General features: G+C 51.7%; 5 protein-coding genes and 1 non-coding gene across 6 annotated transcripts; 4 read left to right on the forward strand and 2 right to left on the reverse strand.

The window, feature by feature from the left end:
* Positions 1-49: 49 nt before the first annotated feature.
* dkc1 (dyskeratosis congenita 1, dyskerin) lies at positions 50-3,970 on the forward strand. Its single transcript, XM_068751840.1, has 15 exons — positions 50-65; positions 668-720; positions 789-875; positions 1,284-1,375; positions 1,453-1,637; positions 1,762-1,826; positions 1,929-2,055; positions 2,153-2,283; positions 2,504-2,647; positions 2,726-2,846; positions 3,036-3,154; positions 3,226-3,329; positions 3,429-3,471; positions 3,564-3,698; positions 3,772-3,970. The coding sequence occupies exons 1-15, from the start codon at positions 50-52 to the stop codon at positions 3,829-3,831; spliced, it is 1,482 nt and encodes a 493-aa protein (XP_068607941.1). The 3' UTR covers positions 3,832-3,970.
* LOC137908111 (small nucleolar RNA SNORD83) lies at positions 2,877-2,954 on the forward strand. The gene has a single exon (XR_011105957.1). It is a non-coding gene; the product is annotated as a small nucleolar RNA SNORD83 (small nucleolar RNA).
* Positions 3,971-4,114: 144 nt separating the features above from the next.
* LOC137907510 (uncharacterized) lies at positions 4,115-5,417 on the reverse strand. The gene is made up of 4 exons (XM_068751853.1): positions 5,327-5,417; positions 5,011-5,202; positions 4,732-4,942; positions 4,115-4,609 (listed from the first exon to the last, which is right to left on the reverse strand). The coding sequence occupies exons 1-4, from the start codon at positions 5,379-5,381 to the stop codon at positions 4,357-4,359; spliced, it is 711 nt and encodes a 236-aa protein (XP_068607954.1). The 5' UTR covers positions 5,382-5,417; the 3' UTR covers positions 4,115-4,356.
* A 796-nt stretch (positions 5,418-6,213) lies between these two features.
* cinp (cyclin dependent kinase 2 interacting protein) lies at positions 6,214-8,021 on the forward strand. Its single transcript, XM_068751855.1, has 5 exons — positions 6,214-6,272; positions 6,746-6,917; positions 7,044-7,176; positions 7,315-7,444; positions 7,621-8,021. The coding sequence occupies exons 1-5, from the start codon at positions 6,266-6,268 to the stop codon at positions 7,821-7,823; spliced, it is 645 nt and encodes a 214-aa protein (XP_068607956.1). The 5' UTR covers positions 6,214-6,265; the 3' UTR covers positions 7,824-8,021.
* Positions 8,022-8,304: 283 nt separating this feature from the next.
* Positions 8,305-13,676, reverse strand: znf839 (zinc finger protein 839). The gene is made up of 10 exons (XM_068752179.1): positions 12,933-13,676; positions 12,356-12,631; positions 11,507-12,277; positions 11,300-11,431; positions 11,101-11,214; positions 10,906-10,998; positions 10,655-10,801; positions 10,450-10,554; positions 10,229-10,316; positions 8,305-9,806 (listed from the first exon to the last, which is right to left on the reverse strand). The coding sequence occupies exons 1-10, from the start codon at positions 13,674-13,676 to the stop codon at positions 9,439-9,441; spliced, it is 2,838 nt and encodes a 945-aa protein (XP_068608280.1). The 3' UTR covers positions 8,305-9,438.
* Positions 13,677-14,542: 866 nt separating this feature from the next.
* Positions 14,543-24,998, forward strand: tecpr2 (tectonin beta-propeller repeat containing 2). The gene is made up of 27 exons (XM_068751832.1): positions 14,543-14,633; positions 14,924-15,032; positions 15,197-15,337; positions 15,531-15,659; positions 15,821-15,952; positions 16,040-16,197; positions 16,293-16,446; positions 16,651-16,803; positions 16,971-17,103; positions 17,285-17,502; positions 17,569-17,779; positions 17,853-18,096; positions 18,174-18,421; positions 18,495-18,751; positions 19,501-19,568; positions 19,657-19,772; positions 19,928-20,101; positions 20,403-20,583; positions 20,661-20,802; positions 20,882-21,107; positions 21,176-21,265; positions 21,363-21,460; positions 21,544-21,679; positions 22,957-23,105; positions 23,163-23,304; positions 23,851-24,000; positions 24,082-24,998. The coding sequence occupies exons 2-27, from the start codon at positions 14,952-14,954 to the stop codon at positions 24,228-24,230; spliced, it is 4,080 nt and encodes a 1,359-aa protein (XP_068607933.1). The 5' UTR covers positions 14,543-14,633; positions 14,924-14,951; the 3' UTR covers positions 24,231-24,998.
* The last annotated feature ends 1,789 nt before the right edge of the window (positions 24,999-26,787 follow it).

The raw sequence follows: 26,787 nt of genomic DNA on the forward strand, positions 1-26,787 counted from the left end.
AGGAAGAAGAAGAAAGTCGCGGCGCGTGAGCTTCTCTCACTATTTCAAGATGGCGGATGTAGAAGGTAAGCGTGCTCCATGCTCCTAAAACTTCTAAACTTTTATCGATTATAAAGATTGACGCAACGTGTAGCGGAACTTCGTTGCGGAAAGCTAATCTGTTATTAATGTGTAATAAACTAGCGATCGTGCGCAGTTACCTTTGACGCCAAACGGCGCCAGGGGGGTTTTAAACATTTTAGCTAGCCATCTCTTCTATAACGCGTTACTTCTGATGTAAAGCCTTACTTTAAGTCTACTAACCGGACACATGTTCGATGCCCCAGCGGGCAGTGACGTTAATAACCGGGACAAGGCCTGCCCGCGGCGCCCCGCAGGAGCCACGTGTGTTAATAGGCCCACGAAGCACAAAAGGCCAACTGCTGTAATCGGTGAATTCAATCCGATCAGTAAATTAGTAGCATTGCTAACAACGTGTTTTTGTGACAAGTTCATCCCGTTGATTAAGTATTAACCTGATGCTAACAACCACGTGTTGGGAGGCCACGTGGGCTGCTTCTCCTCCTCAGACGACGTAAAACACACATTTAATCTGAACGTTGAAAGAGATGATCTGTAATTCAAATGCTTTTCATTTAATCGAGGTATCTTCTCTATGCTGTTTTAGCGATGTCAGTGAAGAAGAGGAAGTCAAAGAAAGTCAGCCATGAAGAAGTTGGTGTGAGTAAAGTTCAATCCGGATGACGTTCTTCTCACGGACACTAAAATGGTTTCCTCTCTCTCATCAGGAGATCCAGCAAAGCGGGGACTTTTTCATCAAACCGGAGTCGAAAGTCGCCTCTCTAGACACGTCGCAGTGGCCTTTGTTACTAAAGGTCAGTCACCCGGTCACCGGTTACCTGGTGATCAAGACGAACCAATCCTCTGTCGGCGTGTGGCCGGGAAGCGAGGGGATGTGACGTGATGAACCAGTTTATCCATTCTCCGAGCGGTCGTCTTGTTGCAGTCTCTGCTTCCGCCCCCGTTCTGGGGGCGGAGCCTCCGCTGCATTGTGGGTTGTCGTCCCGGCGTTCTGCCGGGGGTACAGGCCAAGTTGCGTGGAGACGGATTAGACCGGGCGGCCGCCGAGACGATTATCTGCTCTGATCACATCCTGAGACCGAATGCAGCTTGTGTGTGTGAATAACGGGATTGGAACCTTCTTACGAGAACTCCTCCAGCTGTAGAGCAACATTAATGTCAGCCACAGGTCATTAAAGTACTTTGATGTTTACTTCCTGCAGAATTTTGACAAGCTGAACATCCGGACGGCTCACTACACCCCCCTGCCGAGCGGCAGCAACCCCCTGAAGAGGAACATCCAGGATTATGTCAGGTGAGCTATGCTAACATGCTAGCTGCACTCGGCGGCGTCTGCACGGAAGCATCTCGTCATCGTTTCTGCGTTTACAGATCGGGCTTCATCAACCTGGACAAACCGGCCAACCCGTCCTCCCACGAGGTCGTGGCGTGGATCAGGAGGATCCTGCGGGTGGAGAAGACGGGTCACAGCGGAACCCTCGACCCAAAGGTCACCGGCTGTCTGATCGTGTGCGTGGATCGAGCCACGCGCTTGGTCAAGTCCCAGCAGAGCGCCGGTACACACACGCGCGCGCACACACACACACACACACACAGCGCCATGCTGTCTCCACTCGGCTGGCAGGCACGTCGGCACATTGAAACCCAGCAGCCCCCCCTCACTGCTCTCTGTGCGTGCAGGTAAAGAGTATGTGGGGATCGTTCGGCTGCACAATGCCATAGAGAACGAGCACACCCTGGCCCGGGTACGTTTAACATTTACAGAGTCAAATTCTGTGTAAATGTACACACCGTTAATGACGAGCTGCGTGCCGGTCACATGACCCTCCCTCACCGTTCGTCTGCAGGCGCTGGAGACGCTGACGGGCGCTCTGTTCCAACGGCCGCCGCTGATCGCCGCCGTTAAACGTCAGCTCAGAGTTCGGACGATCTACGAGAGCAAACTGATCGAATATGACCCAGAGAGGAGGCTTGGTGAGATAATCGATCGATATTAGAACGCTTTGAGCTAAAGGCTAGCATGTTTGCCGTGTCGCGGTGATGTCATCGGTCACATGGTTCTGTGTGGCAGGCATCTTCTGGGTCAGCTGTGAGGCGGGGACCTACATCCGGACGCTGTGTGTTCACCTGGGTCTCGTCCTCGGGGTCGGGGGTCAGATGCAGGAGCTGAGGAGGGTCCGCTCGGGAGTTCTGGGAGAGAAGGTGGGGTGATCGCTTCCTGTTGACCTTTGACCCCGGCCTCAAAGTGTTGAGTTCAGCCCTGCTGCTCGGTGCAGGTCTGTCAATGAAACTTTGACACAGGAACCTGCGGCGGAGGCGCGCGTCAGGTCGCCGTGACCTGCCGCCTTGATGCTGCTGACATCATGATGACATCACGGTGACATCACGGCGTCAGTGTGTGATGCGCTCTGCTCTTCGTTAGGACCACATGGTGACGATGCACGACGTCATGGACGCCCAGTGGCAGTTCGATCACAACAAAGACGAGACGTACCTGAGGAGGGTCATCTTCCCTCTGGAGAAGCTGCTGATTTCTCACAAGCGGCTGGTGATGAAGGACAGCGCCGTGAGTCTTCCTCGGGCGTCTAAGACGAGCGCCGGCGTTCCGTCCGAACGCACCCGCGTTACTCGCTGTCGTTTCCAGGTGAACGCCATCTGCTACGGGGCGAAGATCATGCTGCCGGGCGTCCTCAGGTACGAAGACGGCATCGAGCTGAACCAGGACATCGTCGTCATAACGACCAAGGGGGAAGCCATCTGCACAGGTGAGCCCGTGTGCTTGGCGTGCAGGTGAGGCCACGTGATGATTTGAGGAGTGTCAGTAGCTCTCTGGGCGTTGGTGACGTGTTATCTATCACCCCTATCTGATGGCCTCACGCAGCATCAGGGTTCCAGGATGTCGTATATATTGATGAATGTTATTGATTACACAATAATGGCGCCGCCCCCTCCAGCTGTCGCTCTCATGACGACGGCCGTCATCTCCACATGCGACCACGGCGTTGTGGCCAAGATCAAGAGGGTGATCATGGAGAGGGATACGTACCCCCGGAAGTGGGGTCTGGGGCCAAAGGTACGCCCGCAATTATTGATCACTTCTGATTGATTATTAGTTGTTAGTATTAAGTAGTTTCTGCTTATCAGGCAAGTCAGAAGAAGGGGATGATCAAGAAAGGACTCCTCGACAAACACGGCAAGCCGAACGGCAGCACGCCGGCCGACTGGAAGGACCAGTACGTGGACTACAGGTGAGATGCCAGGAAGTGATGTCACACTGACAGGGCTCACTTCCTGCTGTGTGTGCGTCATAAGTGACGGCATTTAACAAACTTAATTTTGATTGACAGCGTCTCCAGGGTGAAGGAGGAGCCGTGTGAAGCTTCAGCAAAGGTGGGAGCTCGTCGGGCAGCCGTCGTTATTTATGCTCTCGTATGATTTGTTGAATTGGCGAAATGAGAATCTATTATCTTTGATCTCTGCAGAGGAGGCGGGAAGCGTCAGACAGCGACGCCGATGCAGCGACGTCAGGGGTGAAGGAGAAGAAGAAGAAGAAAAAGAAAGAGAAGAAGGCCAAACTGGAGGAAGAGGAGGAGACAGCGGCGCAACCTGAGACGGAGGTGAGGGGAAAAGGAAATGATTAGGAAATAAAAACGTTACCAAGGAGACTGAATAAATCCGTTTGTCCTACAGGTTCTTGGAAGTTCCAAAAAAAAGAACAAGAAGAAAAAGGAAAGTGACGCATCAGAGTAAAGGTTGCTGCTCCACCCACCGCCATGCCTCTCAATGCAAAGCATTCTGGGAACTGAATGACTGGATTGTTTCTTTGTGTTATCAAATGTAAATATGAACAGGAAGTTGCCTTCAAATTAAAGGTTTTTTTTATATTTTGCATTTGTCTTCAGTTTGTTTTATAATCCGTCACCAACAGGAATACAAATGAATTTAATTCAAGTGAACAGTGAAAACGGGACGTTAAAATATTAGCATACATAAAGTGTCTTTAATCTGATCTGGACTAGATTCTATATCTACAGATCTTCCACCGGGGCCCCTTCCTGTTCTACTTTAAACGGGTCAGGTTGTGGTTGCAGTGCGCAAGACAGGAAGCAGCCGCTGCTCGCCTGTGGGGCGGGGTCACGTTATTTCATTCAATAATGTGATTGGAGCAGGGCCCTCCGACCCGCGGCCACACGGGGCTTGCATGTTCTGGGTTCCGTGAGACTCCATTTGAACAAACCAACCGTATCTTACTTCACGCCCGCCTCCTTTGTGACATCACAGCGAGGGTTGCGGCTGGACGCACTGACAGGTGAGCGCGTCTCTGCAGGTGCTGGTGACGACTTGAACTCTGTGATTGGACCTTTCATGCAGCTCGGATATGAGCCATGAAAGTCGCGGACTCGGCTCGTAGACCACCCGGCTGGGGTCGGCCGGGTCCGGTCTGTAGTACGAATCCAGGACCTCCAGAGTGTCGAGGCGCTGCAGCTGCTGGAGACACAGGAAGTCGTCGTCCGACACGTGATGGTGTCTGCCACACAAAAACACCCGACCGTCATCACAAGCCTAGAGGTTGCCATGGCAATGCGTCCCCGTCAAGTAAACCGCCATCACGGGACCGACCCCAGGAAGCTCCGGGAGTTGGCGACTCACCTCATCCGCAGCGTCTTCAGGCAAGGGAACAGATTAGGGAGCGTTCCAACCATGTTGGGGGAGGAGCTCCAGGGCTCCAGGTGCAGGTGCTCCAGGTGAGGAGCCCTCTGCGAGACGACCTGCAGATCGTCAGGCTGCAGGTCCACACAGAGAGTCAGACTGAGGAGGGAGGACGGCAGCAGGTCCACGTAAGCTGCCAGAGGATGGCCTCCTATTGGACAGACAGACGGCGTTCACAGTGACATCACGAAGGGTGAGCAGCGGGACGGCGCCGCTCACCGTGCACACTGAGGCTCCGGAGCTGCTGCAGCGACGCCAGCCATGTTCGCAGGTGACAGGTGGGTCCGGGTACGGAGTACAGGTGGTAGACGGACAAAACGCCGAGTCCTGACAAAGGCTGCACGACTTCCTGCGTCACCGTGGCGTCGTAGTCCAACAGCTGGAGATCAGACAGCCGCAGGGCTCCGCCCCCTGCAGAACAGACGAGACACACCTGTCTTTCTACCTGTAATCATGTCATTGTGCCACGCCCGTTATAACACATGTAATGACGTGTCAACAAACCTGCCATGTGATCACATGGTGCTGCTGTTACCTGCGAGATGGGCGTGGCCGAAGAAGTCGCGCGCTAACGTCTTGTAGGACACCATGGTCCAGGACAGTTGCCTCAGCTCGGTCAGGTGAGTCAGGACGCCGCTGAGGGTCGGGACGCGCAGGCTGCCGTCGTTATGCAGCAAGAGCGACCTGAGGCGGGTCAGCTGACTGATGGAGGTCAGCAGGTGAGAGGCGCTACAGGTGAGCTCCACGTTACAGAGGCTGAGCTGCGTCAGGCGGCGGCTCAGAGGGGACAAAAAGCTCAGACTCTTCAGAGGGACGAGACAGTTGGTGATGGACAGTCGCCGCAGCCAGGTGAACAGCTTCAGCTCATCGACCACACCTTCGCTCGATTCGTCCAATCGCAGCGCCTGAAGCGCAGGGAGGCGGGTGGAGAGCTGCTTTAGCTGCCACACCTCACCTGAACGCAGCAGCGCGTTACCCACGTGCCTCTGAGCCAGGCTGCGCCAGAACCGCCGGTTGTACCGCGACTGGTCGCTGAGGACGACGGTGAAGCCACGCCAGTGGGGGCGGGACTGATCCAGCAGGGTTCTGAAGTAGGAGCAGGTGCGACGCAGGCGCAGTTTATCGCTCCAGGACAGCGAGCTGAACACCTGCAGCCACACCTCGCCAGGGAGCTGCAGCGCTGACGTCATGACGCTGTGCTCGCACGGATTAAAGTTAGTAGTAGTAGTAGTAGTTAGTATGTTTACTATTACCGGTACCTGCTCACCCGGTTACTGTTCCGGTGTCCGGCCGTCGGTCCCGTCCTCTGTTCCTCTGCCGCGGCTTCTTACTGCGTTGATTTCTAATGTCGGGTTCACCGGAAGTGCGAGTGGATCAGCAGGGGGCGCTGTGTCGAATAGACCTTCGACCACCGAAGAAGACACGACAACCAGGAAGTAAACAGTCAATCATCTGCTGGACATTTATCGTTCAGATGGAGGGTGAGTCCCGATGTAACTATTGAAAACGATGAATTTGTCCATAGTTTTGTTAAGAAGAAGATTTATTAATCTGTTCTTTTATTGATTAGAAGAATAATTGACGTAATAATGATGCACGACAATAACACGCTAATGTTCTGATTCAGATTAGGATTCACACAACTTTATTTATCCCAAGGTGCAATTAAGTTTATTTATTGTGTGTCTGTTGTTTTCTCCTTGTGATGACGTCACAACAACCTAAATTTTGTTCTTCATAACTTTTATTGACAGATTTTAACCTTTAAACAAAATTAGAGACCCCTAAAACGAAGACACAACTTCTGCTTCGATTCCTGCAGTAATCCTCCTCCTCGTGGACTGGAGGAGCGTTCTGATGACGTCATTAAGGGTTCATGTCGGGTGGTGTTCCCGCTGAGAAAAAAGAAAACACACACACAAAGTTATTCATGTTGTAAACGTTGTTGTTTCAGGGCCATCAGGTTACATCACCGTGACCTCAGCGGACAGGAAGTGCTCTGCTGTGACGGGAAGCGCTCGTAAGATTAAAGACAATGCAGCCGACTGGCACAACCTGATGATGAGGTGGGAAAAACTCAACGATGAAGGCTTCACCGTGGCCGGATACATCGTCAACATGAGACGGTGATTTCTGACATTTCTAGTGTTTAGTACTGATCAGTATTATTAAATCTATACACCAATCAGCTGCCTGTGGATTCCATCTGGAATCATTTTAAACAACTCGCGTCTGTGTGTTCTGAAATCCAGTTCTCAGATCGAACCCCTGCTGCTGGAGGAGTCTTCATCACCTTCCTCTTCATCCGGTCAGCTGCAGCAGACGAGCGGGGCTGCAGAGCTGCAGAACGAATGCTGCAAACTGCAGGACATCATCGACAAAATGGTGAAACTTCCGTTGAAATAATAGAATTATTGATGAGAATAAGTGTATGTAAAAAAAAACCTTAATGCAGTCTGTGTGGAATTAAAAACAGCTTCAGACTTCAAGCCGGAACGTCGAGTTTGTTTCTAATGCTTCCAGGTCGTCATGGTGTCGAAGATGGAGCGGCTGGTGACGTCACAGCGAGGCATTCGGGATCTCGAGGAGTTCCAGTTTGGACCCCGGGGGAGACTGTTTCCTCTGTTTCACAGCTGGAACACCAAACACTTCTGTGAGTTTACCTGGTGACACATTCACCTGAGTGATGTCCGCAGGCTCACCTGATGTCAGAGTCGTTGTCTCGTGGTGGTTCTCCTTCCAGCAGTCCAACGTCCCGCTGTCTCATTCCGATGCGTCTCCGTTTGTTTCAGGAGTTCCCTGACGTTCCGATGTCTCCTCTCGTTTCAGGCTCGGCGTCCCGTTTCCTGTTGGACTCGTTCACCCAGGAGCTGAAGCTGAAGCAGCTGATCCTGCAGGAACTTGCCCACTCTTCGAACTCTGACCTGTGCATGGTCTACCTGTCTTGCTGGCTTCACCAGCCCTTCATCCCCCCACAGACCAGATTGACCCTGGAGGCTCTGCTGATGGAGACTGGACTCCGCCCACTCTGATATCATTGATTCTCCAGCGTCATGTGAACGTCAAACTGTTGGTTGGATTCTTTACCTCCAGAAACAAAAGTTGAATGAAAGATGTTTACAGAATCCGATGAAGTTCTGGTCCGATTCTGGATCACTTGAATCACTTTTTTATCAGGTTTGGGGGGGGGGTAAATAAAACATCGTGCAGCAACGATTGAGTCATGTGATTTCACAGAATGGATGAGGTTTTTTTTAACCTCGCATGTAGCAGACGCAATCATTTAAATCCAGAAACATTTTTAAATAGGTTTATGAATAATGTTTAACTTAATAGATCAAGTTTTATATGAATAAATGTTTTGATCCTCAGATACGCCTCGGATAAATACTTGATTGTAAAGTATTGTTTTGGTGAACCTCGTAGAGGCAGACGTTTTCTAGATCCATCCAGGAAGTAGAAACGGTCCGCTTACCGGGCTGCGAGAGACTCCAAGAGACCCAAAACCACTTAAGAAATGTTTATATAACATATTTCTAAGTTCACAAAAGCTTAACCAAAGTGTAAATGAAGTAAAAAGTCAGGGAACAAACGCTGGCTTGAGCAACGTCGAAAGAAACGTGTCATAAAAGAAACAAGACAACACAATCGCATCAGTCAGAGCTACTGCTGCTCTGTCCAATCACAGGCCTGAAACACGGATCAGGTGACGTCATGAATCAGAGTGGACGCGTGATTAATGCTTTCAGCAATCAAACGGCACAAATCCGTCCCGACGCTCCCGTCCGTTCCGTCGACGCTCCACACGGACACCAACGTTTATATTTTGAAAATGTTTTGTGACGCTTTATAAAAAAGTAATAAAATAGTGCAACTTTTTTTAAACTTTGTTTTTCATATTTATCTACATATAAACATCCAACTAATTAGTTTATATATATATTTTTAAATGAACAAGTCCAAATATGGAAACACATGGGTAGGGAACAAAAGTTGAATTTACAAATTTACAATCAATCCAGATTCCTTAAAACGCGTCTGGAAGCTGCCGCCATCGAGGAAAGGTGGGAAAAAGGAACGGAGACCCGTGTACGGCAGCCCAGAGAGGACACTAAGCTATCACATGCTGATGATCTTGACGCAACAAGGTGGGACCTACTAACCTAACAGGATCCACTGCTATGCAATTATTGATCAAGTCATCATCACAAATCAGCCAATGAACAACTGATGAAGAGTTAAATACGTCACGTGTTCAATCCAACATCCTCGACAAAGGTTTGGGTGTATTCATCTCATAAGATGAATCTCATTCCGCTTCTCGGAACATTTTCAACTTGAGACAGAAGTAGCAGAGTCTGATGGAGAAAAGCACACGACGTCACGGCGACAGGAAAAATGTGGGCGTGGTTCTAAAGCCTCCGGGCTACATCCCAAACACCTCCCCAGGCCTTCGTGTGTATGTACAGGTTCTCCTGCCGGCTGGAGGGTGTGTTTATGCTCCGCCCCCAGAGACGGGTGTTTGCTGAATCTTTTTTTAAGGTCGTGCGTTCTGGGTCCTGCTCCAGCCCCTCCCACTCTCTCTGAGTCAGTCCAACGGGATTCAGGTCTTGCTCAGTCCAGAACGCTCCACGTCCCGTCGAGGTTTCACTGAGGAGCTTTGGCCCCGTCAGAAGCCTCGATGCCGAGCAGGGCTTGGACCGCCTCCAGGGGGACGCCCTCTGGGGTCTGAATGTGCATGGTGGTCCCGTCTGGCCCGTTGACGATCACGATGCGGTCTAATCCGGGCTCTGCCATCTGGACCGTCAGCCCCTCAGTTTGGATGTAGATCTCCTGTCCCTCTTGCAGCTCTCTGGGCTCACATGGGCCCGTGGAACTGGACACCGACTGGGAGGAGTCCTTCTGTTGGACCTCAGAAGTCGTGGCGGTCTGAACCGAGCTGCCCTCGGGAGTCTTTGAGTCTGTGGTCGTCTCTGGTCCTGAGCCCAAAGTCTCCTCCAGCTCCTTCGCCTGGACTGGGACGTCATCGGTGCTCTCAACGTTGGCTTGGCCTTCCTGTGGAGAGTCTACCTGGGGGGTGGTCTGAGGAGGCCCCTCCCCCTGGTCCTCATTTTGTGTCACCTCCATGGGGATGGCAGTGGGCGGAGCCTGGGTGGAGTCCGTTTTAGGAGAGGAGCTGAGGAACCAGACAAACGCAGTCAGACCTCAGCACACAGGATAGGAACAGCAGAAAAGGGGACCGCCTGTTCTACATGCACGCCGGCATACCTGGAGGCGGAGTCAGCAGTCAGCTTGGATCCTGCTGGAATCACAACAGGCGACACAGAGACGGAGCAGGTCTTCAGGGACGAGGTCACAGACGTCTCACCTTGGAAAGACAAGGAGGACATAAAATAAACATGTCCAGTCCTGTGGCGAACAGAGGCCGGACTTGTACCGGTTCTGGCCGTCTCTATGCCGTTCTGGTGGACCGGAATACTGTTCTCCATCTTGAATCTCTTTGAAGGAGGCAGCATCTTGGAGTTCTAGAGAAAACACATGATTTTATTTTTTTACTGAACCAGGATGATCTGGGATCAGCTAACCACATCAGAACCAAGGCCCAGATCCGGTCTGAAGCCGTAGTAAATCTTGAAGCTGCCCCTGAAGTGCGTTTACCTCCATGTATCGGGCATTCTTATTGGTCAGACTGGAGCTGGGAGATGATCCTGGGACCACCTTCATCTTGTTCACCTCATCCAGAATCCCCAGCGACCTGGCAACCTGAAACGTATAAAACAATGGAGCTTCCAGACCTGGCAACCCGCATCACCAGGAGGTCCGTGACCCGGCAGCGAGTTGAACATAAAGTGGAACTCCTCACCTCAATGTTCCTGACCTCCAGGGGCCCGGACCCGGCCTGTGGGCTGACGATGTAGTCCTGAGCGGCCTGCCTCACCTGAGCCTGCAGGGACTCAAACTCTCGGTAAATCTCTGGAAACCGGGCCAGAACTGAACCGCCGCGCTCCACCTGATCGAGAAGAGAAAACAGCTGATCTTCTCAGGTATACAGAGACCAGGACCAGGACCAGGACCAGATAAATGACTTATCTTTATTCTATTATTATACAATACCTTCGCCAGCAGCAGCTCCCACAAACTCAACATTGTCGTCAAACGAGGAAGAACAATGTCCATTAACTCCTCATCCTCACACTGCTCCATCAGCTGGAAACATCATAGTCGTCATGGAAACACCATCTCATTCATTGTGGTCATTAAATCACGCAGTTTGCTTTGAAAGGCTCTGTCCTACTTCCTCCTACTTACCTCCTGCAGCCGGTCTTGTCTCCTCTCTGCCTGCTGCTCTGCGGTTACCGTGGTGACGGCAAGCTTTGGAGGTCGACCGCGACGGCCACGCCTACCGGCAAGGCCCACGTTCGCCTGTGGGAAGTGACCAATCAGAGTAACAGATTATTCATGAGGTGTACGGCCTCAGCCGCTCAGGTCTTCAACCAGGATGTCTCACCTTGGGAGGGGGTCCTAATGAAAGGCCGCGACCACGCCCGCGACCCCTGCCCCTCCCTCGTCCCCGGGGCCGGCCGGGGCCCCGGTAATGGAGCCCCCTGAGCCCGACAGCTGCTGCTGGACCCGCCTCTGTCTGAAAACAGAAAGAAACTGGCCAATCAGATAAAGAGAAACTAACTAGAGTCTGATTGGTGGATGTTTCTATTACTTTGTTTGTTGTGGCAGCAGATACGTCTTCCGTGTCCTCCTTCTCCTTCTCCTTCTTCTCCTCCTCCTTCTCCTTCTCCTTCTCCTTCTCCTTCTCCTCCTCCTCCTCCTCCTCCTCCTTGACACGCCCCTCTGTTGTCTCCTGTGATTCGCCGTCATCCCCGAGGGGGCGTGGCGAGTTGCTGGGCGGATCTGGCTCTCCGTGAGTAGGGTTCAGTTTGTAGTGCCGGTTCAGCCCCCCAGGTCCGATGTAGGCCTTGTCGCAGGTCTGGCAGCGGTGACAGCGAGACTTGTGGCTGTAAACAATGGAGGGGGCGTTGCCGGACGCGGGACCCTCCTTCCTCCCACCCTCCTCCTCCTCCACGCTCATGTCGGAGTAGTCGTCCGAGTCAGACTGGTGGCCGTCGGCCAAGTCCTCCGTCTTGATGAACTTGTAGTCTTTGGCTTTGTACTTGGGGGGCCTGGACACCCGCCCGGATCTGGTCTGGACTTTCATCGCTTTCTTTTCTCTTTTCTTCATCTTCTTCCCCTTGTCTTTTTCTGCGTCTCTGTGCTTCGCCGCCGGGGGGCGGGTTAAAGCGGGTGCTGCTGACGTGGGTCTGGCAGCAGGTGTGGCGCTTTGCGTCGGGACCTCTGTGGCGACAGCAGGTGATTTTACGGGGTTCTGATCAGCGGCTTTCGGCGTGCCGTTTGCCGCGGTTTTAATTAGCGGTATGCTAATGGTTTTAGCAACAGGCGTGGGCGGGCTCTTGATGATGGAGGGGGGTGGGGTCTTAACGGTGACGGGGGACATTGTGGGTTTCTGTCCTTGGCTGGATGCAGTACTTGTTGACGTGGTCGGTGCCGTCACATTGTGGACCAATGGCAGCAGAGAGCCAACAACGGGGGCGGGGTTCTGCAGCAGCAGCTGGATGGGGGGGTCACCTGGGCGCTGCTGCAGGAAGAACTGCTGACCCTGCTGGCCAACCACAGGCTGGATGTGGATGATCTGAGCGCTGCTCATGCTGCCATTGGCTGACAGCTTCACCTGTGGTTGACTGACAGCGACGGTCTTCTGCTGGGGGGCCGACGCCGCCTTCACTTCCTGTTTGGGGGGAACCTGGATCTGGATCCTGACGGGTTCAGACTAAAGGAACAGAGAAGCAGAAACCAGAAGAAAGAAACCGTCACGTTACGATCCTTCTCATTTTGTGCAGAACCTCGGCGTTAACGTGAGAGAAAACATCCTGACATTATGGCAAACATTATTCAATCATGAAAACAATCCACTGATCCTCAGCCGCTTGGTTACCGGTCTGGTCTGGACACGACGACCAGGTAATCAGGAATCAGGAAACCCATTAACAGACAACAGCCGTTCTAGAGCGTCGCCTGGAGCCCCTCGTTTCTCCTTGAACAAACCGGAACCAGCTCTACACGTCGCTCACCTTCTTCTGGACCACCTGAACCGAGCTGCTGGCCTGCATGACAAACTGCTGGGCGACACTCTTCAGCTGCTGGGAGGCGTTGTTCTGGGCTGTCGTCTTTAAGTTCTGCTGGGGGGTCTGGACCTGCTTCAGCTGCTTCAGAGCCTGCTGGGGAACCTGGACCTGCTGCTTCAGGACCTGCTGGGGAACCTGGACATGAATCTGCTGCTGGGACTTTGTGACCTGATTGATGACCTGCTGCAGCTGACTTGGGTCCAGGGCTGTGTTCTGCACGGGCATGCTTTTAACGAGCGGACTCTGCTGGAGCAGCTGGGTGGCCTCGCTGTCGGAGACCTGGACGATCTGCTGCTTTGAGAGTTGTTCCAGCAGAGCCTGCTGCTCCTCGGGGCTCAGCTCGGAGCCTTCCACCAGGCTTCCATCCGGCTGCATGTAGATGATGGTGGTGTTAGCCAGGTCTGGGCCGAGGCCAGCGAGCTCCGTGCCCACCAGGATGCTCTGTTCCTCCGGGCCGCTCTGGAAGAAGTTCGCCAGCTGAGCTCCGGACTCAGCAGGTAAGCTCTCCCCGGGGTGACTCATCTCTGCTCCGGATGCGCTCTGTGAGCTCTCCGCGGGTTGACTGCCCCGATCCGCGCTCGTCTCGGATACATCTTCACCGGCCTGGGTGCAAAGCGGGACCGTGGCCCCCGGTGGCTCCGTAGCTGTTATTGTTCTGTTCAAACCACTCTCATCCTCGTTGTCCGCCATTTTTGCTGTGAGGTTAACTGTTAGCTTAGCTCAGACTGGGGGCCCGTTCGTAGATCGAATCAAGCCGATCGTCGAGGTATACAACTAAATAAATATTTTTGCAACAAAACCAGTACGTGCTGGTGAATAAAACGATCCGCTGTGAAGTGGGACAGCGATAACGGACCATGTAATAGCGCGAGCAGGTACCGAATAGTTGAGGCGTTTTGTACTAGCCTAGCTTAGCCGTCGGCAGTAGGAGGCGGAGCGAACACTTCCCGGATCGTATCCGCCAACGGACCGAACTCATCACTGTGATACTAAATCTCCTAAATTAATAATTTTATATAAATAACTCACATTTAAGCATAGTAACTATAGTGTTGTTTCTTTAAAAGTAAAATTTTAATTTAAAATAAACAAAAAATGTTTTGTTTTGTTTTAACACAATTTATTTATTCCTTTGTGGAGTTTATAATCAAAAAAAAATCGTATATATATATAAATGCAGTTGATAACGTTAAGTATTATATAAACTAACAGAGTTTAATACTTAATATTGAAATTGTCACAATTTGAAATTAAATTAAAAATAAATCCAGTTCCGCGTTTTCCAACCAGCAATCATCGAGTTTCCGCTTCCGGCCCATTCACGTCAACATTTATTTATAAATGTACACTCTGTTTCCAGTTGAATATGATTAATACATGATACTATTATTAGTATGACCTGCAGAAAGTAAGATATTATTTTTAAGATAATAATAAAAAACTGAAAAAAGAAAATTATAACAGAAAAACAGAAAACATTGCTTGCGGTCCGGTCAGCAGGCGGCGCTCCGATGACGCTTGTTGACAGTATCAGAATGAAAGCTGTCAGACAAGCAGGGCGATGTCGTCTTTCGTCTCTTTAATATTCCGCTGTGATTAAATCAGCTGCAACAACATATGATCCCGGAAGCTTATTTTAAATTCTGAGTAAGTGACTCACGGCGGCCTTCTTCCCGATGTCACCGAGCTGTGATGCTAGCTAGCCTGGGCTCCGCGTTGGAGAAGCTAAGTCAATAAATAACATGACGTTTGTTTTTGTTTTTATCAATGGCATAATGTTGTGTTCGAGGAAGTTTTCTGTCATGTTGTAGAGCAGCCTGCCGAGCTGCCATTGATCTGACTGTCTGTATGGACAGATTTGCTTTAACTGGCGCCACCTGCTTTTGTCATATTCATTTCATTTCTGTTTAAATTGAGGTTTTAAAACTTGCTTCCAGGACCCTCTGAGTCCACTAAGGCAGAAACATGGCAGCCCAGGCGACGCCACCATCCGTCCTCAGAGAGTTCTGTCCTCTCTACTACCTTCTGAACGCCATCCCATCCAAGGTACCAAAGCTTTGCTAACTTCTAAATTCAAGGCCACATCCAGGCCAAAGTACAGAAATGTTCCAAAAACAGGCAGCAATCCCGGCCGAGGACCCATTCCATTCCAAAGCAAACTAAAGCCATGAGCAAGCCTGCCTCTCTCTCTCTCTCTCCCTCTCCTGCAGGTCCAGCGTGGATTCAGGTCGGTCCTGGTCTACCTGACAGCTCTGGACAGCAGCAGTGACTTCCTGGCGGTGGGCAGCAGCATCGGGATGCTGTACCTGTACTGTCGCCGCCTCGCACATATGAACAAGTACAGCCTGGAGGTCGGAGCAGTTGTTCTTCTTTCATGCCCTGGTTGTCTTTTTCAGTAGCAGTAATTAAGCGTCTAATTCTTTTGTAATTAAAATTGAAAGTTTGTCCACGTCTTTATTTGAATTTGTCCTCAGTATCTCATAATGTTTGATGATTCATGCTGACATTGAAGCATCTCACAGGCCTCCTGTGTGTGTCTAACAGGGAAAGAGCGACGCCATCACAGCTGTGAAGATTCTCAGCTGTTTTGATGATCTGGTTGCCGTGGGGTCGGCATCTGGTCGAGTCGCAGTCTTCCAGCTGGTCTCTCCGCTTCCTGGACGAAACAAGCAGGTGAGAAGTTGGACAGGTGTAGAGCGAGAGCCATTTGTGTCTGATGTCCCTCTTTATCCAGCAGTGGAAGGTGTTCCAAATCTTTATGAAAGAATAGTTGTTGATCAAAGTTAAGTCAGTCTCCCCCCCCTCTCTCCCCCCCTCCCTCCCTGTCTGTGTAGTTGAGGCGTTACGATGTGGTCGGCCTCCATAAAGGCTCCGTCACGTCTTTGGCATGGAGTACCAACGGGATGAAACTTTTTTCCGGAGATGATAAGGGACGGGTTGTGTTCTCCTCTCTGGACCTGGACCAGGTGGAGCCACATCTCATTGGGTGACTGTTGCAGCTCTGGCGAATCTGCACCATCGTAACTGTGTGTTGTTGTGTGTTTCTGTAACAGGGCGTGTGTAAACCTGTGCTTTTGTTGGAGGAGTCCTCAGGTGTGGTGCAGATGGAGTACAGCCACCAGGTGCTGCTCGTCTCGACGCAGCAGAGGTCTTTGCTTTATTGCACTCAGAAACAAGAAGTACATCAGCTGGGAACCAAACCCCGCAAGAGGTGAGCGCTCTGCGTGGGTGTCCTTTGCTAGCTGTACAGTTTACGGTATATTTATGTTGCTTTGAGGCCAACGGTGCTTCGAATGTTGGTTGCAGCAGCGGCAGGTTTGGCGCCTGCTTCCTGCCGGGTCTCTGTAAACAGAGCGATCTCCAGGTGTTTGCTGCCCGACCTGGACTCAGACTGTGGCGGTCAGACATCACAGGAGACGTGAAGGACACCCGACTGCTCAAACCGCTCTTTGATGCACAGGTATGCTGCTAACATGCTGCTAACATGCTGCTAACATGCTGCTATTACAGGGTTGTACACCCGGATTGTCATGTGACGCCGGGCAGCTGCAGCTGTTGCTGCATACAGATTTCAGTGGTGCTACCGCTAATGTTGCTGCTGAGGACATTTTTGCTGCTTCAGGAAATGAAAGTGCAGTAACTGTTCTCGGCTTGTCCCACTTAGATTCCTCAGGTTGAGTTGTTTCCTCGTCCCGGTCCCCTTGGAGCCTACCGTCCAGCTGAGAGACATCTCGGTCTCCTCACCTGTTTCCTCAGAGAAGGCTGGATCCTCAGCTGGAATGAATACAGCATCTACGTGCTCGACTCTCTTAACGAGGTACGGCAAATGCTGATGGCGCTACGCTAACGATTGCGGCATCGCTGTCTTACAGTTTCCTTCCTAACACCTCTAACGAACAGACATTTTTGAGCTCCTGTGATGTCTGAATGACATCTTCACAGACACACACTTCCTCATGTTGTGCAACCTCATGATGTTTTAAGATGCTCGTGGGCACCTTAGAGAGCAGTGGAGACATCGTGTCGGTGTCGTGTTGCGACAACGAGATCTTCATCCTGAAAGGAGACAGAGACATCATCCGCCTGTCCAACAACCCGGAGGGACTCGCCTCCAGCTGTGAGTACTATCACTACTACTGGTACTTGTATCACTGCTGCAGGCACGAGTGTCAGAACTACTGCTGTTATTGCCATCCTATCTCGAAATGGAAAAATAGATCTGTCTAACAATTGACCGAAAACATGTTTAATGCTTCACCCTGACTCCACAAGACTGATTCTCTTCATCTATTCCTCAGCGTCTGACCTCTCTGCCCGTCTGTCTTCACCTTTGGCTACGCCCACCATCATCCCACCGACTGGATCAGTGGAAACGGCTCAGCCAATCAGAACCATGGCTATCGTTGTAGAAGGTGGAAAGACAGAAGCGGGAGGAGGAGGATGGGAGAAGTGCAATGAGCAGGGAGACAGAGAGGAAGAGGGGGAGGCCGTGGAGCAAGGGGAGGAGCAGCAGGAGGTGACTCATTTCCTTCTGTGCACCCTGAAATGCTCACCTGGTTAATTCACCGCAATGTTTATCCAGGTGATGGAGCAGCCGTCTGGCGTCGTCACCAGCAGCTCTCGTAGCCGTAGCAGCTCCGTCACTTCCTGGGACAGTCTCCATGGAAACGCCCCCGTGACATCATCCGGCCAGCCTGGCTCGAAACGATACAGCGCTCCCTTGGGTCAGGGGGAGATGCAGCAGGAGCTGGTAGTGAAAGCCATCAAAGTGAAGAAGAAGAGGAGACGACAAGGTAAGCAGACAGACTGGCTGCTGGACAGACGTGGGGTGTGTAACAAACACTGACGGAATCTTGTCCCCTATAGACTGCTGCAGCAGTCGTCTTTCTGAGAGCAGCTGTTCGGACTCCATGTTTGTAGTTCAGGATGGAAGCTGGAGTGACGGAGGAAGTGGAACCCCTCTGAGCGACAGAGCCTCCCTAGTTTGTCTGGACCTACAGAACCAGGAGTCCCCAGATCAGGATCAGAACCACCAATCTGTGGAGGATCAGGGTTTAGATATTACCAGAGATGTAAAGGATGCAGAGGCGGCAGCGTCTTCCTCTTCTGGGTTAGCGGCTTAACAGAAAAATATCGTCTTCTACGCTTTCCTGCTTCCACTGATCGTCCTTGTCATGCTTGTTCCAGATCCCTCCTCCTTCCAGACACCCTGAGCATACAATGTCTGGAGACCCAACTGGAGCCTGGAAAGGACCCTGGTCCGGGTGCAGATGGGGGGGTCACCCCCCCGACCCCGGATGTGGATCTGCTCCTGGAGTGCACCTTCTCTTACATGCATAACCCTGAGGAGGAGGATGGACAGGAACAGCATGCAATGGAGGAGGATGAATTCCTGAGCCCTCTGATTGGACCAGAGGAAGAGGAGGAAGATGTGGGTCATGCAAACATTTCATCAACATACATGAACATTTTACACGTGGAATTTAGATCGTAGGACAGTTTGAATAGAATCGCTTCTGTGTGTTTGTGTACAGGGCGATGACCTGGCTCCCCCTGCTGCTCTGGGGGACATGTTTTACTCTACTGTGTCCAGTCTGGACAGACAACCCAGTATGTCCAGTGATGAAGAGGGAGACATCTACTCTCACACTTTTCCCTCAGCTGGTGGTCAGGACGACATCCTCAAGTGTCCCTCCAGTCAAGAGAAGACAGCAGGACGGCTGGAACAGAACGCTCACGACGGCAGTGCACACGGACCTGACCAGGTGAGGCACACACGGACCTGACCAGGTGAGGCACACACAGACCTGACCAGGTGAAAAGCACACACGGACCTGACCAGGTGAGGCACACACAGACCTGACCAGGTGAGGCACACACAGACCTGACCAGGTGAAAAGCACACACGGACCTGACCAGGTGAGGCACACACAGACCTGACCAGGTGAGGCACACACAGACCTGACCAGGTGAGGCACACACGGACCTGACCAGGTGAGGCACACACAGACCTGACCAGGTGAGGCACACACGGACCTGACCAGGTGAAAAGCACACACGGACCTGACCAGGTGAGGCACACACAGACCTGACCAGGTGAGGCACACACAGACCTGACCAGGTGAAAAGCACACACGGACCTGACCAGGTGAGGCACACACGGACCTGACCAGGTGAGGCACACACGGACCTGACCAGGTGAGGCACACACAGACCTGACCAGGTGAGGCACACACGGACCTGACCAGGTGAAAAGCACACACGGACCTGACCAGGTGAGGCACACACAGACCTGACCAGGTGAGGCACACACGGACCTGACCAGGTGAAAAGCACACACGGACCTGACCAGGTGAGGCACACACGGACCTGACCAGGTGAAAAGCACACACGGACCTGACCAGGTGAAAAGCACACACGGACCTGACCAGGTGAGGCACACACGGACCTGACCAGGTGAGACTACAAGGTGACTTTCTGCAGGTGTGTTATTCATATATGCATTGTTTTTCAGTTGGCTGAAATCTGGATGGGATGCTCGGGACCAGGATGTGGAATACTGAGCCTGCAGGTGACTGACAGGTAGGTGGTCGCTTGACTCTTGTGTTCCAGGTATAGTTGGTGTGTGAGGTGATTGGCAGGTGTCATACGGGTGACGTGTGTGTTTCAGGTATGTGTGGTGTTTGGACTTTAAAGGGGTACTGTTCTGCAGCCCTCTGCCTGAAACTGGACTCAACTGGCAGCGCTATGAAGACAACATCCACCAGGTGGCGCTATCCCCATCAGGTGGGCTTGCTTGTGACATCACCTGACAGACCCGTAGAACGTCATAGACGGAGCTTAAATATCACAAACTTGCCTTATCTCACTTTAAAGCAGGCTATCAGGTGCACAGGTGTATGCGCCATTAGCTAGATGCTAACCGCTGCTAACTCCATCAGGTAATCTGCTGTGGAAGGTGGAGCAGAAGAGCATGACGGCGTATGCTTGTGCTAAAGTAGCCATCAAAGGACAACGTCATTGGTATAAAGCCGTGGAGCAAGCGGGATTTGTTGCTCTCAGCGACCATTCTGCCTGGATCATCAGAACCAACGGCGACCTGTACCTGCAGACCGGTGACTAATGACTGCCTTTAAAACAGCAGAAATGTTTGTCCGTTTCCTCTGACGCTTGAAAGCATGCAGCCTTGTCCTCCTGATGCTGTAATGTGAGTGGGCGGCCAGCAGGGTTCGCTCTACTGCTGTTGGTTTCAGTCTGGATGCATGGTCCATATCCTGTCAAAAAGCTGACTGACAGGATATAATTAAATTTCAGGGTACCTGTAGCGGCGGTTCGACAGGTTAGACCGGTGTTCGTCTCACAGGTCTTCCTTTGTGCTGTTTCCATAGCGACCTGGGTTGTCTCTCTGTCCTTCAGGGCTGTGTACGGACCGGCCCTGTGCCATCTCTGTGAAGGTGGACACCCCCTGTGTGTTCAGTCAGGTGTGTGTGAGAGGAGGCGTGGTCTGGGCCCTGAGTGAACACAAAGCGTTATTCTACAGAGAGGGACTGAACAGCTTCTGCAGCGAGGGAGAGGGCTGGAAGTACGACACCGTCAGGTACTCTTCTACTGCCATACTACTGTAATACTGCAGCAGGAGAGATGAACGACGCTGCAGTAACGCTTGTGTCACAGCGAGGCTCAGGGTCTGGAATTGATGTGCGTTGCCCTGGGAGATGGCGGTACCGCGTGGGCACTGGATTCCGGCGGCAGCCTGTGGTTCAGAACCGGCGTCGGTTCCTCCAGACCGCAGGGCGACGATGACCACTGGTGGCAGGTAGGCAGACCGCCCTTGCGTTCCGTATTTAAAGGCCGTCCTGGTTTGGTGTCGGTTTACAGCTGAGCATCTCCATCAGATCAGCATCTCGGACTACGTGGTCTTCGATCAGGGCAGTCTGTTTCAGACCCTGCTGCAAGCCACCCACAGTGTTGCCACGGTAACCAGGGCGCCGGTGGAGCGGGTGGTGGCCTTCCTGTCGCAGTACTCCCAATGCCAACCGAGCCTGGTCAGCGCCAACGCCAGCGGCGTCTGGGTGGCCTCTGGGCGGAACCAGCTGCACCTGGCCTGTGGCAGCCTTGTGGGTCAGTACAGTCCAGTGTGACTCAGAATAAACCACGGAGCCCACGCTTAATTTTCTTTCCTGGTTCAGGAACCTTCTGGCAGAATGTTGTGCCCAGAGGAACCGTCTCAGCCACCAGATGGACCTTCATCACTTCTTCTGTTGTCCCTTACAGAGCAGGTCCCACATCTGTAACCTGCACACACCCAGACCTGCACACACTCCACACACCTGGTCACCTCCTACCTGTGTGTTACCTGTGTGTTACCTTCTCCAGGGACATTCCTGTGGTTGGCTCAGAGCAGGAAGGATCTTTTCTGTGTTTGGGATCAGGATGGGGAGCTCCGCCCCTCCTCCGTTTCACTACCACCTGAGGTAAAATCTGACCCTGCTGTTCCCACTGGTGGTCCTCCTGCGTGTTCTGCTGACACTCACCTGTGTTTTACCTGTCTGCCCAGGTGGAGCTGACTCACCTGTCTGCCTGCCGTGATGCACTGTGGGGTTTGGACACTCATGGCCGAGTCTGCATTCGGACGCTGTCTCCCTCCTGTCCCATCGGGCTGCACTGGACCTCGCTGGACCTCAGCCAGCTCGGTGCGTACCTGAGCCTGGACACCGGGTGGGGTCGTGCATCGCAAATATGTACCTGATGTTTTATTAGTACATTCATGTTACTTCAACCACAAGACGCAAACAAGTACCTCATCAAATAAGTTGCTTACGAGTGTCTCCTTGGTAACCATAAGGAGGACGGCCTTGGAGGTTTGTAGGTTTCATTTAAAGCTTTCACAATCCTTGGAAGTCCACCCATTGTTCGTTTCCAGAAAGATCCCGGACCGGATTTACTTTCTCAGCCGGATCCGGATGAAACCCGTCCTGGAACAGTCTGAACTAAATTAAGATCCTCTAATACAAGCAAAATGTATCAAGATGACCTTTCATGAGTTGCTGGGTCTGGTGTGTGTGTTGGTGTCAAATGACACACACACACACACACACACACACACACACTCAGCTGTGTTTGTACATCACTTTGACAAGTGGAGGTTGTGCAACAGGTCTGTGAGTAAGAAGTGTGTGTGTGTGTGTGTGTGTGTGTGTGTGTGTGTGTACGTCATACTGTAACCTGACTGGTGGGTCAGTTCAGATACCACATGACTGTCTCTCCCTCCATCTGTCTGTCTGTCTGTCTCAGCACTTTTTGAAACTTACCATGACATCATCAATTCTGTTTATACGCCTGTGAGTGATGTCAGCACGATAAAGGTTCCTTGTTGCTAAACCTTCTACACACAACAACCTTTCACATGTTATCGTCTCTTATCATTTATGTTCTGTCTGGTTATACATTAAATTTGGGCGGTTAGTGGAGTCAGATCTTTGTGTGATTTAAAAAACAACTGATTAGAAGCAATTATTTTTTTGGCAAAGTGGGTCTTGTCAGTCTTTGAGAGTCATAGTTTTTAAAACAAAGTGCTGTAAGACAGAAAAAAGAACAAATGGGCGGTCAATGTCTCCCCATTGTGATTGCACCTGCACGCAGCGTCCTCTGATAGGCTGAACCTCTTCACGTGACTCCCGCACCATGAAAACCTGGTCCTATATCATCACTCGTGTTGGTTGTGTTTGGGATCAGTAACAAACAGATTCAGCTTCAATCTGATCTCAGGTCAGTCTGCGTGTCAGATCTCACAGTGATGTCATCGTTCAGCCGTTGTGTTCCTCATCCAGCGGCAGCATTGATGCGACCGCTATGAGGTCATTGAGTCGTTTCTTCCTGAAACAAACGGACCCGGAATCCGTTCCGTAACTGGATCCGGCTGGAACCGCCACAGCTCCAATCATAAACATAAACTTCCTGTGCATTACAGGAAGTGTCCGTCTGGTCGGCGTGAGCTGTGGCAGTCAGAACGTCTGGGCCGTGGACAGTCGAGGAGTCGTTTACTTCAGAGTCGGCACCCAACCGCTGAACCCCAGCATGATGCTGCCAGCCTGGATCCACATCGAACCACCTGTACAGGTAACATCCCCGATAGAGGCCGTTGTACAAACACACTCTGACATCAGGTTATCGCAGCCAATAGGAGTGCAGCTGGTCAGCATTCAGACAAGCCCGAATGACCGTCTCCTCTGGGCGGTGGACAACAGAGGGACGGTCTTTGTGAGGACCGGGCTCAACGATGGGATGCCCATCGGGACGGACTGGGAGCTGGTGCCAGGTGGGTAAACACCTGTCTGTCTGAGGGGAACGCCTGTCTGTCTGAGGGGAACGCCTGTCTGTCTGAGGAGAACGCCTGTCTGTCTGAGGAGAACGCCTGTCTGTCTGAGGAGAACGTCTGTCTGTCTGAGGAGAACGCCTGTCTGTCTGAGGAGAACGCCTGTCTGTCTGAGGAGAACGCCTGTCTGTCTGAGGAGAACGCCTGTCTGTCTGAGGAGAACGCCTGTCTGTCTGAGGGGAACGCCTGTCTGTCTGAGGGGAACGCCTGTCTGTCTGAGGGGAACGCCTGTCTGTCTGAGGAGAACGCCTGTCTGTCTGAGGAGAACGCCTGTCTGTCTGAGGAGAGCGCCTGTCTGTCTGAGGGGAACGCCTGTCTGTCTGAGGAGAGCGCCTGTCTGTCTGAGGGGAACGCCTGTCTGTCTGAGGGGAATGCCTGTCTGTCTGAGGGGAACGCCTGTCTGTCTGAGGGGAACGCCTGTCTGTCTGAGGAGAGCGCCTGTCTGTCTGATCATGGATTTGAACGTGTGCACACATTTGTGCGCTGCAGGTCTCGCTGTCAGTCAGCTGGTCCTCAGCGCCAGGACGGTTTGGGTCCGCTGCATAAACGGAGATCTGGCTCGACGTTACGGCGTCTCTGACAGGAACCCTGCTGGAGATTACTGGAAGAAGATCCCCGGAAATGCCAACTGGTTAACTGGTAGGATGGGCTGACCGTTTGTGTAGTAGATTTGAGGAACGAACCTCAGGTGTGATGTCTTCTCTGTCTCTCGCTCTGCAGTTACTCCCGACGACGAGTTGTGGGTGGTGACCCAGATGGGTGGATTGTCCCGTCGCCTGACGAAGCTCCTCCCACAGACGCGTTGCAGGCCTGCTTCCTTGGACACCGTCAGTGGGGATGACGTCGACGACGAATGGGAGCTCATCTGACCGTGACATCGTTGTGATGTCACCGCAGTGGAGACGTCACAACGATGTCGTGGGTCTGTCTGATCTGGAGTCACCTGACAGGACGTTGTGATGTCACGGTGATCAGTGGCATTCCTGAATAAGGACCGTGCGATGTCCCAGCTGGACCGACACTGATCACACAGGTGACATCACTTCCTGCGACGTTAATGTTTAGAGGACGGTTCTGAAAGAAGGTGGCTGCCACACAGGAAGTCCAGGTGGTTGGACGTGAAATGAGACATTTATTTGTTGGTTTAATAGGAAGCACTTTAATCTCTGAAGACATAGTGGACATAGAAGGGTTGGTCCAGAGACCGGACTGCTTCTGATGGGACCAACTTGGTCCTGATTAGCTCCTGCTGGACTGATGTGGTGCTGACTGAACCAAACAGGCTCTAATTGTTCTGAGTTTTACCAGTACAGCTCACTGTGGTCAAACTGGTTCTAAAAGATGCGTCCCATCTGGCTCTGTATTTGGACATTTGACATTTTTACTGCATGTTAGCTCGGTTCTGGATAGTCCTAACTGTTTTTTTTGTCATTTTCTTTGTGGCTCTTCTCAGTTGTATTAATTTAGACCTTTTTCAGATTTTAATTTATTTTTAATGAGCTCGTTTTTCTTTGCGGCTCAGTTGAGTCGGTTTCTCTGTGACGAGATTAAAGGGACATTCCACTGATACATTATTCTGGTCGTCATGGGGTTCAGTTTCATGGAGTTAGCCTCAAGCTAATTATTAAAGGGACATTTTGCAGACTTGGGTCTATTTACTGAACTAACAACTTTATATTTATAACTGCTTTGGAGTCGGACGCTTTAAAGCCACTGTATTTTGTCAACTCGTGTCTGTGTGCCCCCACAGACGCGTAGCCCTCGTCGAGACCATTCCAAAAATGTATTTTGTGTAGAAATCGCATACTCAGAAAAAAAGTTATATTGTTTTTGCTAAAATTCTTTATTAGGCCCGAGCGCCTATCCTAGGCGTAAGGGGCTGTTGCTTTTGCAACGCAGAAGACGACAAGTTGACGAGCGCAGCGAGTCAACCCTCGACATCCAACGTTGCCATGAGGACGACCAACACACCCACCCACGCACACACACCGACACTCAACAGCACACACACACACCCTGACACTAAACAACACACAGACATCCACAAACACGAGTTGACGAGCGCAGCGAGTCAACCATCGGGCGACCAACACACACCCACGACACTCAACAACACACACACACACACACAAACACGAGTTGACGAGCGACACAAAACAATCACCAATCTTATGAAAATGGCATATTAGCATGGAAACGTCCCAAATTTGCCACATACATTCTCACACACATGCCGGTTGAAAAGGCAATGACACCCAGGCTGCACTTTTTTATGCTGTTGCCATGGCGATGGCAGGGGTCCGACGCCAACTTTGTCGGACAGCCACGAAATTCGGTACAGACATGCGTCATGTCAGGGCAAAAAAAACAAGTATTGTGGCCACGCCCCCAGACACACAGGAAGGCGGCCATATTGGGTTGAAACTTAAAAACTCCTGATGGCAGATGGCCATATAATCCAAATAACGATTTGACTAAACAGTGAGCTACTCATGCAGCTCAAATCTAAACACTTGTGAAGCACTCAGGACAAAAGCGGCGTGCGTCGGCGGGTCAGCTCAACGGCCTGTCGGCCGGCGAGGGCCTACAACGCCGCTTGTGGCTTTAATTTATATTTTGTTAATGTCTCCAGCCTCGTGTGAGTGGAGTCCATTATCATTTTGACAAAGCCATTAAAGTTTTCTTGCTGCTGTTGGAGTCAGGCTGTGAACATCTGCTTCTGCTGGTGTAACATTTCTGTAACTTGTGTGAGCGATACTTGATCTTCATCATTTTTTCCATCTTGTCTGGATTTCGGTGGCATTTTACTTCAGGATAAGTTCCTCACACTTCCTGAAGTTGTAGGCGTTGCCCGAGTTGTTACTGTTGCCGCTGGTCCAGTGGCTAACGGCTGAGGTAAAGCCGCAACACGACAAACGGCCACACTATCGAGTTCCAAAAGTAGATCCAAGTCGATTCAAATCCAAAGCCGATATTTTGCCTTGGATTCGATTTTTACAGTCACGTCCAGTTTACTTCCTCGTAAAATCGGTTTGGGTCCGCTGATCAAGAACGTCTCCGCTGGCTGTCAGCTCTCCATATCTGAGTGTCGGCATGTTCTCCCCGTGTCTGCGTGGGTTCTCTCCGGGTTCTCCGGCTTCCTCCCACCACCACAAAACATGCAGCTGAGGTGAATTGGTTGCGCTAAATTGCCCGTGTGAGTGTGTGTGTGGCTGGTTGTCTGTCTCTGTGTTGCCCTGCGATGATCTGGCGGCTTGTCCAGGGTGTACCCCGCCTCTTGCCCATTGACTGCTGGGATAGGCTCCAGCATGGCCTGCAACCCGGTGCCGGACAAAACGGTCGGAAAATGAATGAATGAATGAATGATTTTGTCAGCTGTTTCCATCGAGTGCATTTCAGTCATGTTGCTTCTGCACAACTTCCGGT

Source organism: Brachionichthys hirsutus, chromosome 18 (genome assembly GCF_040956055.1).
Source record: "Brachionichthys hirsutus isolate HB-005 chromosome 18, CSIRO-AGI_Bhir_v1, whole genome shotgun sequence".
Classification (NCBI taxonomy): domain Eukaryota; kingdom Metazoa; phylum Chordata; class Actinopteri; order Lophiiformes; family Brachionichthyidae; genus Brachionichthys; species Brachionichthys hirsutus.